This window comes from Physella acuta, unplaced genomic scaffold (assembly GCF_028476545.2).
Source record: "Physella acuta isolate Inbredline_101_S28 unplaced genomic scaffold, ASM2847654v3 ptg001068l, whole genome shotgun sequence".
Classification (NCBI taxonomy): domain Eukaryota; kingdom Metazoa; phylum Mollusca; class Gastropoda; family Physidae; genus Physella; species Physella acuta.
Window position 1 is genome coordinate 40,071 of NW_026732585.1, and position 14,436 is coordinate 54,506.

Below are 14,436 nucleotides of genomic sequence, written 5' to 3' on the forward strand. Positions count from 1 at the left end.
CAGTTTTACTTCTCAATTTTATCGTACATTCCCACCTTAGTTCATCATAATTTCGCTCTTTATTTACTCTAATCATTTACAAACGTGGCACTGTCATCTTTAATGACCTACAAACGTGACACTGTCACCAGTAATCACCTACAAACGTGGCACTGTCTCCTCTAATTACTTACAAATCTGACACTTTAATGACCTACAAATGTGACACTGTACCCGTTAATGACCTACACACGTGACACTATCATCTGTAATGACCTACAAACGTGACACTGTCACCTTTAATGACGTACAAACGTGACATTATCGCCTTTAATCACCTCCACATGTGACAGTGACACTGTCACCTATACAAACCTGCTAATTTGTCTCCTAACGACCGCGACATTGTTGTTTCCCCCAAGGGTACTCTGTAAATTGAAAGTTTTATTAAAATTAAAAATACATCTAATCCATGTGATACTGTGAGTTGGTGTGACAATCGCAAATACGGCTAGTTCATTTGTAAATTATAAGCTTCTTTCTAACCGTATTGTAAATAAAACTAGTTAACATAGAAATTAATGGACAAAAAATGCTAGAGATATTTCTTTAACTTGAATCTCAGTATATCAAAATAGCAAATTATTTTACAAGAATTATAAGAGCATGTTTGTCAGCTCATTTTAATTGACCTGAATCGACACGCCAGTAAATAGTAGACAGTGTTAACAACGTCAATTAAATCAGCTGTATAGTAGGAATACACGTATCAGTAAAACAGGTTCACATAGTAGCGTAGCCAGGATCGTCTCATGGCGGGGGGTGGGGTTCACATTTTTACCCGGGGACAAACTTTCGATTTTAACCCCCCCCCCCCCCCCCCTCAAACTTTCGATTTACACCCCCCCCCCCCTCATACTTTATATATATACCGAGGGGTCTATGGGGAGGTTATGACCCCCCACTAACCCCCCCCCCCCCTGACAATGGTCAGCCTGTTACATGCATCAGTAAAACAATATATATATATATATATATATATATATATATATATATATATATATATATATATATATATATATATATATGTGTGTGTGTGTGTGTGTGTGTGTGTGTGTGTGTGTTTGTGTGTTTGTGTGAAGTTAATCTCTATGTTGTCCAGATGAAGTAAATCCCCATGACAGACTTGCATAACATGTGGGATTGATCCATGCGGGTTATAAAAAATCATAATCAGCTTATCATCCTGCGTAAAATATCTTAGTTAATCTGATATAAATTAGTTTCAACACAGAGAGATTATGTTACCGTAATGTTTTTTTATTTAAAAAAAATTATGTTTAGAATTTAAGCTGGTCAATGCTGGTAAAATGATCCATTTCAGTTGAGTCTGAGACAGAGTGAGGTAAAAATATTACAGCAACAAAGTTAGCTGTACTTTACAGAATCTTTCACATTATGAAACAAAACAAATTTAACGTTATGTTACATACATATTATATCATTTAAGCTGGGGTTGTGCTTTGGAGGTTATACATATCGTACTTGTTTTTGAATATTTTATGCGGTCGGTCAACGAACAGGTTTTTAAAAAGAAAACGGCTTATCGAGTCATAGGGGAATAGGATAAACCTGATTATTTTATTATTTTGCTAGGTATGTATTGTTTAAAGAATGTAATGATATTTAAAGGCTTTAGAAAGTATTCTCAATAATACAGCCCCCACCCCATACTCATCTCTCACTTGACGAGTTCAATAGTCGAGTTTATGAAGATGTAAAAGTGCTGCAACGTATAAACATCTTAGGCATACACACACGTACACGTACACGCACACGCACACGCACACGTACACGTACACGTACACGTACACGTACACGTACACGTACACGTACACGTACACGTACACGTACACGTACACGTACACGTACACGTACACGTACACGTACACGTACACGTACACGTACACGTACACGTACACGTACACGTACACGTACACGCACACGTACACGTACACGTACACGTACAAGTACACGTACACGTACACGTACACGTACACGTACACGCACTACGTTATGCTCTCTCTTGATGAATCTTGCCCCTTGTGTCACTAGTTTCTACTATCACCATCCACTAAGTTTATTTTTCATTTGCGTTGTTTCTCCATCACCCCTCCCATCCTTGTTACAACCCAATACAGTGTAACTCGCAAAAAAGGAAATACTTACTTCATGTTCCCCAACAGTTAAAGTTGTTGAACCAAGTAAAATGATTGCAAAACAAATCATCTTCACAGCTGTCATCTGTAAACATTTATTCAGAGAGCACAGTAAACTTGTCAATATTGCCAACATAAATTGCGTAAAGTTACATGTTAGGTCTAATTAAATCATTTTAAATATCTATACACAAATAGCTCCATATTTTAATAGACGAGTGGATGATTGCGGCTTGATTGACAAAAGCAAAAACTGGACAGTGAGTTGCGAAAATCCATAATGACGTGACCAAAGACAGGACGTTACATCAAAAGTTTGTATGAGTTGCCGAGAGGAAGAGTCGGATATCCTATCGCCTAAGGGGCTTCACTCTTGTTTGATTTTAAGTTTTTCTTCAAAATGTGTTAATGTTTTCAAATGTGAAAACTCATCTGCCAGAGATTTCGGAACTCGGAATTTTTCGGGTTAGCAGCCATGATTTCTTCCTTCCGAACACGTCATTTTAGATATGAACTAATACTTTTACCACTTTACAAAACTAATTAACAGTGATACATCAAAAGAAATGTGTTGTATCGAGACAGTTCTAAATGTTTATAAAAAAAATGACTGGATGTCGTAAAACATCCATGCCAGAAGTTAATACTTTTGCACCATACAATTAGATGGTATCAAACACATACACGTCATCGAAGTATAGTCATCGTATGAATGAGATACAATGAGATATACAATAACAATATTGAGCAAAAAGTGTTGAGTCTGAGCCAAATATTGAAATAGTTACAAAAAATTTGCACTAGTCTGAGTATATCTTGCTAGAGGAGATCTGAGTCTACCACAAAACACGGCACCACGACTTACCTTGCACCGAGTTAGACGTGTTACCATTACATATTCATTTTACTATTTCACATTTGTACTACTACCGTGCTACCTCGCTAATTTGACGTGTGTTTATCACAGACTGGTGTTTTACAATTTCAAAAAAAAATAAGTTGTTAATAATAGTTGATATAATTTAGCATTTTAAATAATCTCAAAATGTATAAAATATATTTGAAATATCAATTCTAACATTTAGAAAATATCATAATTCATAAAAGATTAAACTGACAATAAATAGAGTATTAAACCGTTGGATGAATACATACATTAACTATACAAAGGCTAAAGTGATGTATTACTCATCTAAATATAGCGTGCTAACTGCACTTATTCTTGCACACAACTCCTGTTATGTGTGATTGACATAGTAAATACATCAGTACAAAAAATATAAACAGTTATTACCTCTGGGCAAGCATTAACTTCTGAAAACTTTGAAGATTTATTTTGTTGTATCAGTGCACAGAGTTGTAGAACAGCCAGCTAGTTGCTGCTCTATATATGGCTTTAATTGGTTACCGCCCCTTACTGTATGTTGTGCAGGTGGAATAAGATCCTCGCTTTTACAGTATCTGGGCAGAATTTGTGTTGTACCTCTAATCTCACATTTTATAATAGGGATTTGTAGGGCTAAATGGAGCTTAAGTCATTTGCTGAAGAAATGAACATTACACGTTCATTATTATGGTACAGTCGGATTTTGTCTGCAGTCCTCAGTCCATTTCTCTCAACCAGGGGCGGAACTACCATACCACCACACCTATAAATGCGGTGGGGGGAGGGAGGGGGAGCCAGGCCGCATGAAAGGCTAAAATCCGAAAAAAAAAAGATTTTTTTTTATGTTTTTCTTGCACGTTGTTGCTTAGAAAAATATTTTTAAAATCTACATGAGCTATAGTGTTAAAGATAGTCAAACGTTCATACTACTCCATCTCTATCACTTAATGCCTTTCATACTAAAGAATGGCATAGCTATATAAAGGAACAGAGGCGTAGCGATGGGGGGGGGGGGCAGGGGGGCATATGTCCCCGGACGCCGACATTAGGTGGCGCCAAAATGGGTTGTAAAAACAAATTAAAATGTCAATTTAGCTGCCATTTTTGCAGTTTAAGGGAGAGGGGTGCAAATCAAAAAGTTGAGGGGGGCGGGGTGCAAATTGAAAAGTTGAGGGAGGGGTACAAATTGAAAGTTTGCTCCCAAGTGAGCACCGAAATGGAGGTTTGTCACCGGGCGTCGGGAAGGGTCGCTACGCCTCTGTAAAGGAATGTCCGTTTTAACCATGTATAAAAAAAACACGTAGCCTAGAATTCAAATATTGACAGCGGAAAATTTTTAGTTTGTCCGCACCCTTAAACTCAATGAGGGAACCCCGCACCTCGACAGTTACTGAAGCAGAGTTGCTGACACTGAAATAGTGAGGGTTGGAGTAGGCGCCATCAACGTTATTCTGGTGGGCGATGAGAAGGAATAGTAGTCGCGTCTCAATCTTGCCCACTACTTGCATTCTTCTACTCTCCATCTTCCCACACCCAGCAGAGGCGTAGCTAGAATTTTTGGGCCCCTATGCAAAAAGTGTTAGTGAGCCCCTCAGAGGCGTAGCGACCCTTCCCGGCAACCGGGGACAAACTTTCGATTTGCACCCCCCCCCTCAGACTTTCGATTTGCACCCCCCCCCTCTTCAGACTTTCGATTTGCACCCCCCCCCCCTCAAACTTTCGATTAGCACCCACCTCAAACTTTCGATTTGCACCCCTCCCCTCAGACTATCGATTTGCATCCCCCCACCCCCTTGAGACTTTCTATTTGCCCCCCCTCTTCAATCTTTCGAAAAAGGGCCCCTATTTGCCTTGGGCCCCTATGCCTTGCTTACGCTAGCTTTACGGTAGCTACGCCACTGACACCCAGTTATATTATTCATGTACCCCCCCCCCCCCCCCACAACAACTACAACGGAAGACAGCCGGCCCTATTGAGTACGTGAGAAAAATGTAGCTGTTGTATTTTTTTTGTGTGCCCTACGTGATAAAACCATATGAAGAATAATTCACTTAAAAAAACCGTGGCTTGTTCACATGTAGCAAAATGTTATATCAAGGACAATTATTTAGAATACAAATTTCGAAAAATAGTTTAAGCAAACTTATATTTAAAATAAAAACGAAAACGCTTTGACATCATTGTTTATTCAAACACAGATATTTTATTTATAGTCTTTTTTGGACAATCTTCTAAAAAGTTTTTTTTTTATACTCACATTAAGAATTCAGAAAGAAGTGACGTTTAAAAAAAGGTTGCTCATGTGTAGCTTTCAGTAAGAAAAATTCACTATTAAAATATTTAAGATAAAGATCAAGATTCAAATATGTAAGAGAAACCAAAACATTTTAACTAGGCTCAAGCCTCACACCCAGTGAAGGTATCAAACACTTCTTTTCCTGGAACTTTGTAGTCGCCTGTAGCTCAGCCAGTGACGTCACTTCCTTGATGGGATTCAACAGTAGCTCGACCGTTGCATTGTAGCAATCGGTGATACTGAGTGTGTTTTCTTCTAGAGAAAAGGCGCCAAATACGTCATTCTGTTGATACATAGATATTATTTGAAAAGTCATTCTGTTATTACAGAGTTAGAAGTCGACACATCGTTCTATTTTATAGAAAAGTCTCCAAGCTGACTCGTGATTGTTGTTTCTTATATTTCAAATTTAAAATGCTATCTCGAGTAAATAATTATTGATAGAAAAATGAAGTACATTTTTTGAACGTTTTGAAAAGCCACTCCACTAACATGCTATTAAAGCCCTAAACAAAATTAAGAAAAAAACAACAAAAGAGACCGACCTGACGACAAGCAAGCAGGCAGACAGACAAGAACAGAAAAGAACATATTGACTAAAAAGAAAGACAGACAGATACACAGTGAAGACGATAGACCGACAACAGAGATAAACTTGCTCTATCATGAAACACGCCACACCATATTAGCAATGACTATTTATAGTATAAAGCACATATCTCAAGACAAACTGTTTTGACCTTTCAAAATTGACTCACCTTTTGGACCTGTATCTGACTCCCCACAGGAACGTTGAAGGTCCTGATCCATCTCGGCTCACACTTGAGACTGTTGTTGCCAACAAATTTGTAGTCTGACCTGGAGACGTAGGTCAAGGTTTTACATAGGCTCTAACAATCCATCTTGTGACCAATATATGGGCATGTTCATCTTATTGACTAAACATTGTACATATACCTGCATGTTGACCTTGATATACACATACAATATTACCCAGACCATAGCCAGAGTTTGACTTCTTTTGAACCAATTAGCTTCAATATATATAAAAAATGCATCAAATCAAGTCAAAATTGTTAGTTATATGAGATATTAACTGAAACAGAGTACTCGTGTAAGATGGAATTGCATGGTCGGGTGGTAGAGAGCCCGACTGCGACCTATTCAAATAAATGTGATAGTTGGTTTGAGACGAAATTAATGTTAGAATGAAAACATTATGCAACGATTGAATAAAAACGTTACCCTGATGGTCTGAAGACGATGAAGTCAATATTGCCTGCTTGTTGACAGTAGTAGTACCACTTCGTTATTTTACCGTTGAATGGGATTCTGTGGAGAAATGATAATGGACATGTAGAGTTGGTGGGGGTTGGTATAAATATAAGTAATTGAAGATGAGGTGAAAAAAACTCAAGTGAAACACCTTAAGAGAATATTTTACAGGTAAAGAGTTAGTGCACCTGTATTTGTCATCATCCAACAGAAAGGCTACTTCATTTGGTAAATCTTCCCGACGTTTTCTGATCTTTTCAAACTGTATGTCCACGGCAATTGGTGTACCTGTACAGGGAATGTTGTCTTTATTAGATTTATCCCATGTTCAAATGTGTAAACTAATGAAATAATATATGTATGTATATCTATATCTATATCTATATCTATATCTATATCTATATCTATATCTATATCTATATCTATATCTATATCTATATCTATATCTATATATATATATATATATATATATATATATATATATATATATATATATATATATATATATATATATATAAGATGTGTCTATTATCTTGATTACATTTGTACTTAGTGTGCCTATCAAAAGCCATACTCAATACCCCCATGTAACGTTTTACGCAGTGAGCTCTATCAAATATGCTATACATAGTTTTCATTACGAACGTTTTAAGAAATGAGCCTTATTAAATGCCATACTCAATTGACTTTAACATTTTATTTATAGCAAAAGTTCTTAGCGACTTCTTATCCACGTAGAACATTCTAATGTAGTTATTAGGGTCTTCATTAATGTCACTGTTTTACTATAACGTTGGTAACTCAAGAACTGGTTTACCCTTATTGCTGGATGCTACTACATATATTAAACCTTATCAGTTGTGTAAGGCATGATGTTTTCCAATTGCGTAGAGCCAAATCTACTCACTCTGACAAACAGGTTCTGACCCCAGCAGCGCACCGGAAACGGAACACGCTCTCTGCAGGTCACCGCTGACGTAATAGGAATCATTCTGACACTTAAAAGTCATGACCTGACCAGGGGAAATAACTTCTGCTTTAGACGTCCGGGAATATTTTTTTCCGACAGGATCTTTGCACTGGGTTTTTCCTAAATCAGGATAAAATTGTCACTTTAGGATTGCAGATTAGCGGGGTAGGACTTTACTGCCAGGGAAGTAGGGCGTTTCTACCCCCCCCCATCATATCTTCATACCATTAAACCCAGGTCAATAACCCTCTACTAATTTTTACCAGGTATAATGATCTGCAGTAATGTTGAATCGCTAAACCAGACATAGATTAAATACTTCAAGATTAGGGTTATTGTTTGTATTCTTTCTAGAAATATCGTTCACTGGTTTAGATAGATTGTAAACAATTTAAGCTGCAACGTACATCAAAAGGAACAGTTTTTATTGAAATGATTTTGTCGTTTTATATGAAATCCCCAATGAACACTAAAGCCATCTGAAGTTTAAGACTATATATAAACCAAAAAATAATGTCTGGTTTAAAAAAAAATATGTTAAATGCTACCTGAACATCCGCCACAAGTTTTTTTACAGTAGGTCAAGGCTGAATTAGAAGAACGTTTGGAAATGCAGAACTCTGGGAATTTGGCCAAAATATTTTGACAGTTTTGGATTTTATCGTCACACGCGGCGGCAGCTGAAACACACACAAGTCAAAACATTTATTTTAGTTGACGAATACTAAGTGTCAATTTGTTTGTACGTGCCATTATTTTTAGTAACATTATTTTAGGCAGGTTTTTAATGAGATAACTTTATTGATAAAAGGTATAAATTAATTGAACCAAGGTATATTGCAATAGCTTTCTTCTAAAGTACATCCAGAAGAGCTAATTTAATGAAGCAGAATTTTTATTTAATTTAAATATATTTTTTTAAATTTTTATTTTTAAAACTATGCTATCTAATTATTGTAATAAAACGAGTTGGGAACGTTTTCTATTCCCAATAAAATGAATTAATAAGTATGGAAATTATGATGTAGTACTTTAGTCTGATAAGTATCAAACGCAAATTCAGTGTTTCTTCCAGACTTTTTTCTCCGGGGGGGCACTTGAAATCTTCGGGGGGGGGGGGGGCGGTAAACTTTCTTCGGGGGGGCGGACACTGTTAAAAGTATATATTTTCTATATAAATTATATAAATTTCATTTCGTTCGGGGTGGGGGGGGGGGGGGCGGTAAAAAATGTTCGGGGGGGGGGGGGCTAAGCCCCCCCCGAAGAGATGCCTGGAAGAAACTCTGAACGCAAAATATTAGGATTTCAAAATCATACCGCTACAGTTTAGCGCCTGACCCGACCATCCAGTTTTGGTACATCTGATTATGTTGACAAAAGAACCGGAAGTTGTACAAGTCACGTTGATGACCTCCCCTTCCTTGTACACACTCTTTAATCCTCCAGCGGCGTACACATCAGATGGTAGGCTGGGTGGGCTGCACGTTGCTACGGGATAATAAAAAAAAATTATTTTATCTTCTTTTTTTTTCCTTTACTTTTTTTATAGCATCTCAGACGAACCCGAACATATATGAACTGGTCTCAATAGTGTGGATGTAACAATACACATACGTTTGCGTCAACTGACCTGGCTTATATTTCTGTGTAGAAAAACCACACGTGCTAAAACATCCTAAACGTTCAACTGCACTTGTGCAAAAATCTGGGACAGTTTCCTTCAGTTTGGAACAGTTGCTCAGTGCGTCAACCGGGGTTACTATACAGTAATTCAGTAGTATATATATATATATATTTATATATATATATATATATATATATATATATATATATATATATATATATATATATATATATATATATATATATATATATATATATATATATATATATATATAAAAGTAGGTATTGAGAGTTTAAACAATAATGCAGTTTATTTAATCTGATACATTGAGGTTACACAATAAATTAGTGTAGCGGTGTTTAACTTTAGAGCTTACGTAAGTTGCACACGTCACAGTAGCGTTTATGACAAGCTTCGCCATCAACAAATGTATAACACCAAGGCTGAATGAGAGATCCATTTGGATTTCTACAGCTACTTCCGCTTTCTAACAGGGAAATCCCGTTGATCCTATTATGAAGGAAAACGAATTAAAAACGTATGGCAAAGGTTACACATTAAAAATTCAATCATATAGAAGTGCTTGTAAGTCTTAAAAACTCTTTTCTATGGAAAATAACACAAAATCAGTCGAAGGTCCTTTATCACCATGACTAGGGTTTGGCAAAAGTTGCTGACACGATTCCATATAATTTTATTACATCGCATATATATATATATATATACTAGGCATTCTGCCTAGCTTCGCTTAGGTTTTCAAAAACATTTGATAATTTGAATGCTAATTATTTGGTGATGGATGAGGCGTGGAGTTCTTAAATCTAAACAGTAATGCTAATTTTAGAGAAGATGTTGTTGTATCTTGTTTAATATCCGCTTTTCCGCTTTCAGAGAAAGCATTCGAAAGTACGCAATTTATAACTAAAATGGAAATAAAACTACAGAGGTTCCATGAACAGTATATCTCACAATTTATATTACATTGACTTTTAAAATTAATTTTTTATTTAATTATCATACGTTGCTTAATCAACAACGTATTTTTTTCTAAAACAAATGCTACACTTTGTCGTTTTCTGTTTTTGTTTAAAATAGTATACAATTATTTGAAAAATAATTATTTAAAAAGTTTACCTCCCTTGAAAATTAACCGAATGACGTATGTCTGTGTTTACTTTTTTTTTAAACAGTTACTATGCTTATATAAGAAAATACGATATATAAACATATTTAACGTCTACAATGGCTTTTTCCGACGGGAATAAAGTTTTTTTGTTACCCTCCAGGGTCGGTCTACGACCTCAAATAATATTAAGGGGATCAATTTATTTATATATATATCTCATATAAGGAGAATTTCACTCGCGGTCATCTTTTAGCACTGGTCGAGGGCTTTGAGTCTGACCAACAGTTTTTCCATACGGCCTCGTCATCTATAGAAGTGTATGCAAAACATTAGCATGATGTACAGAGGTTAAGTAACGTAACAATTGTGTTGAAATTACCCTGTTTTTCCCATAAAATACAAAGATTATATAGGGAAATACGACTGGTCAGTTTTGACCCCTTTACGAAGTTTTCCCAGATATGCCGAGTTTTTTGTGACACCCCAAGGCGTTCTCCTACCACCTCACAAAATATCAAGGGGGGGTCGTCGGAGGAAATTTTTTTTCGTAATATAGCTCATATAAAGAGAATTTCACTCGCGGTCAAATTTTAGCCCTCGTCGAGGGCTTTGAGTCAAACCGACAGTTTTCCCAAAAGGTCAAGCCATTTACCTAAACGTATCCCAAAAATTAGCCAGATATACTGAGTTTAAGTACCCTAAAGTCTGCGTTGAAATGACCCTCTGTTTTTCCCATAAAATACAAAGATTATATAGGGAAATACGACTGGTCAGTTTTGACCCCTTTACGAAGTTTTCCCAGATATGCCGAGTTTTTTGTGACACCCCAAGGCGTTCTCCTACCACCTCACAAAATATCAAGGGGGGTCGTCGGAGGAAATTTTTTTTCGTAATATAGCTCATATAAAGAGAATTTCACTCGCGGTCACATTTTAGCCCTCGTCGAGGGCTTTGAGTCTAACCGACAGTTTTCCCTAAAGGTCAAGCCATTGACCTAGGAGCATGCAAAAAATTAGCCAGATATACTGAGCTTAAGTACCCTAAAGTCTGCGTTGAAATGACCCTCTGTTTTTCCCATAAAATACAAAGATTATATAGGGAAATACAACTGGTCAGTTTTGACCGCTTTACGAAGTTTTCCCAGATATGCCGAGTTTTTTGTGACACCCCTGCGTGTTCTTCTACCACCTCACAAAATATCAAGGGGGGTCGTCGGAGGAAATTTTTTTTCGTAATAGAGCTCATATAAAGAGAATTTCACTCGCGGTCACTTTTTAGCCCTCGTCGAGGGCTTTGAGTGTAACCGACAGTTTTTCCTAAAGGTCAAGCCATTGACCTAGGAGCATGCAAAAAATTAGCCAGATATACTGAGCTTAAGTACCCTAAAGTCTGCGTTGAAATGACCCTCTGTTTTTCCCATAAAATACAAAGATTATATAGGGAAATACGACTGGTCAGTTTTGACCGCTTTACGAAGTTTTCCCAGATATGGCGAGTTTTTTGTGACACCCCAAGGCGTTCTGCTACCACCTCACAAAATATCAAGGGGGGTCGTCGGAGGAAATTTTTTTCGTAATAGAGCTCATATAAAGAGAATTTCACTCGCGGTCACTTTTTAGCCCTCGTCGAGGGCTTTGAGTAAGACCGACAGGTCTGCCCTACGGTCAAGCCATTTACCTATAAACATGCCAAAAATTAGCCAGATGTAAAGAGGGTAAGTGCCATAAAATCCGTTTTGAAATGACCCTCTGCTTTTCCCATAAAATACAAAGATTATATAGGGAAATACGACTGGTCAGTTTTGACCCAGTTCCCGATTTTTCCCGGACATGGCGAGTTTTTTCTGACACCCCAAGGCGTTCTGCTACCACTTCACAAAATATCAAGGGGGGTCGTCGTCGGAAATTTATTTTCGTAATAGAGCTCATATAAAGAGAATTTCACTCGTGGTCACTTTTTGGCCCTCGTCGAGGGCTTTGAGTGAGACCGACAGGTCTGCCCTACGGTCAAGCCATTTACCTATAAACATGCCAAAAATTAGCCAGATGTAAAGAGGGTAAGTGCCCTAAAATCCGTTTTGAAATGACCCTCTGTTTTTCCCATAAAATACAAAGATTATATAGGGAAATACGACTGGTCAGTTTTGACCCAGTTCCCGATTTTTCCCGGACATGGCGAGTTTTTTGTGACACCCCAAGGCGTTCTGCTACCACCTCACGAAATATCAAGGGGGGTCGTCGGAGGAAATTTTTTTTCGTAATAGAGCTCATATAAAGAGAATTTCACTCGCGGTCACTTTTTAGCCCTCGTCGAGGGCTTTGAGTAAGACCGACAGGTCTGCCCTACGGTCAAGCCATTTACCTATAAACATGCCAAAAATTAGCCAGATGTAAAGAGGGTAAGTGCCCTAAAATCCGTTTTGAAATGACCCTCTGTTTTTCCCATAAAATACAAAGATTATATAGGGAAATACGACTGGTCAGTTTTGACCCAGTTCCCGATTTTTCCCGGACATGGCGAGTTTTTTGTGACACCCCAAGGCGTTCTGCTACCACCTCACGAAATATCAAGGGGGGTCGTTGGAGGAAATTTTTTTTCGTAATAGAGCTCATATAAAGAGAATTTCACTCGCGGTCACTTTTTAGCCCTCGTCGAGGGCTTTGAGTAAGACCGACAGGTCTGCCCTACGGTCAAGCCATTTACCTATAAACATGCCAAAAATTAGCCAGATGTAAAGAGGGTAAGTGCCCTAAAATCCGTTTTGAAATGACCCTCTGTTTTTCCCATAAAATACAAAGATTATATAGGGAAATACGACTGGTCAGTTTTGACCCAGTTCCCGATTTTTCCCGGACATGGCGAGTTTTTTGTGACACCCCAAGGCGTTCTGCTACCACCTCACAAAATTTCAAGGGGGGTCGTCGGAGGAAATTTTTTTTCGTAATATAGCCCATATAAGGCGCCGGTCAGTCGAGGTCAGTTTTGACCCCCTCTCGGTAGACTTTTCGGCCAACTGTCACCGGCCCTCGTGTTCTATCGCCCCAAGGCACCATCGTGCCAAATTTGACGCGCCTGCGGCGCCGGGAAGTGCCCTATCGGGCACCTGACCACTTTGCTTTATATATATACTAGGCATACTGCCTAGCTTCGCTTAGGTTGCCAAAAACATTTGATAATTTGAATACTAATTATTTATTGATTGATGAGGTGTGGAATGTTAAATTTAAACAGTAATGCTAATTTGAGAGAAGATGTTGTTGTATGTTGTTTACGATCCGCTTTCAGAGAAAATAACTGAAAGTACGCAATTTATGACTAAAATGAAATTAGAACTACAGAGGTTCCACGATCAGTATATCTCATAATTTATATTACGTTAACTTATAAAATTAATTTTTTTTATTTAATTATGATAGGTAGCTTAATTAAGAAATTAATGTTTTACTAAAACAAATGCTATACTTTGTCATTTTCTGTTTCTGTTTAAAATAGTATACAATTAATTGTAAAATAATTATTTAAAAAGGTTACCTCCCTTGAAAATGGCCCGAATGACGTCTGTCATTGTTTACTTTTTTTTTAACAAACAGATGCAATGCTTATAGTAGAAAATACAATATATGAACATATTTAACGACTACAATGGCTTTTCCCGACTGGAATAAAGTTTTTTTGTTACCCTCCAGGGTCGGTCTACGACCTCAAATAATATTAAGTGGATCGTTCGTCAATTTATTTATATACATCTCATATAAGAAGAATGTCACTCGCGGTCATCTTTTAGCCCTCGTCGAGGGTTTTGAGTGTGCCCAACAGTTTTTTTCATACGGCCTAGTCATCTATAGAAATGTATGCAAAACATTAGCATGATGTACAGAGGTTAAGTAACCTAAAAATTGTGTTGAAATTACACTGTTTTTCCCATAAAATACAAAGATTATATAGGGAAATACGACTGGTCAGTTTTGACCCATTTAACGAATTTTCCCGGACATGGCGAGTTTTTTATGACACCCCGAGGCGTTCTCCTACCACCTCACAAAATTTCAAGGGGGGTCGT

The 14,436-nt window shown here is 37.4% G+C and overlaps 1 protein-coding gene across 1 annotated transcript in view; it reads right to left on the reverse strand.

Annotated features, from left to right (window-relative positions):
- Positions 1-5,265: 5,265 nt before the first annotated feature.
- The window catches only part of LOC131955470 (uncharacterized), a 57,101-nt gene continuing 47,930 nt past the window's right edge, over positions 5,266-14,436 (reverse strand). Inside the window, exons 18-26 of the mRNA XM_059319607.1 lie at positions 9,627-9,760; positions 9,257-9,385; positions 8,944-9,114; positions 8,175-8,306; positions 7,564-7,746; positions 6,845-6,944; positions 6,627-6,713; positions 6,140-6,239; positions 5,266-5,664 (exon numbers count right to left, since the gene is read on the reverse strand). Coding sequence (XP_059175590.1) covers positions 5,473-5,664; positions 6,140-6,239; positions 6,627-6,713; positions 6,845-6,944; positions 7,564-7,746; positions 8,175-8,306; positions 8,944-9,114; positions 9,257-9,385; positions 9,627-9,760 — 1,228 coding nt within the window. The 3' untranslated portion in view covers positions 5,266-5,472. The remainder of the gene's footprint in view (positions 5,665-6,139; positions 6,240-6,626; positions 6,714-6,844; positions 6,945-7,563; positions 7,747-8,174; positions 8,307-8,943; positions 9,115-9,256; positions 9,386-9,626; positions 9,761-14,436) is intronic.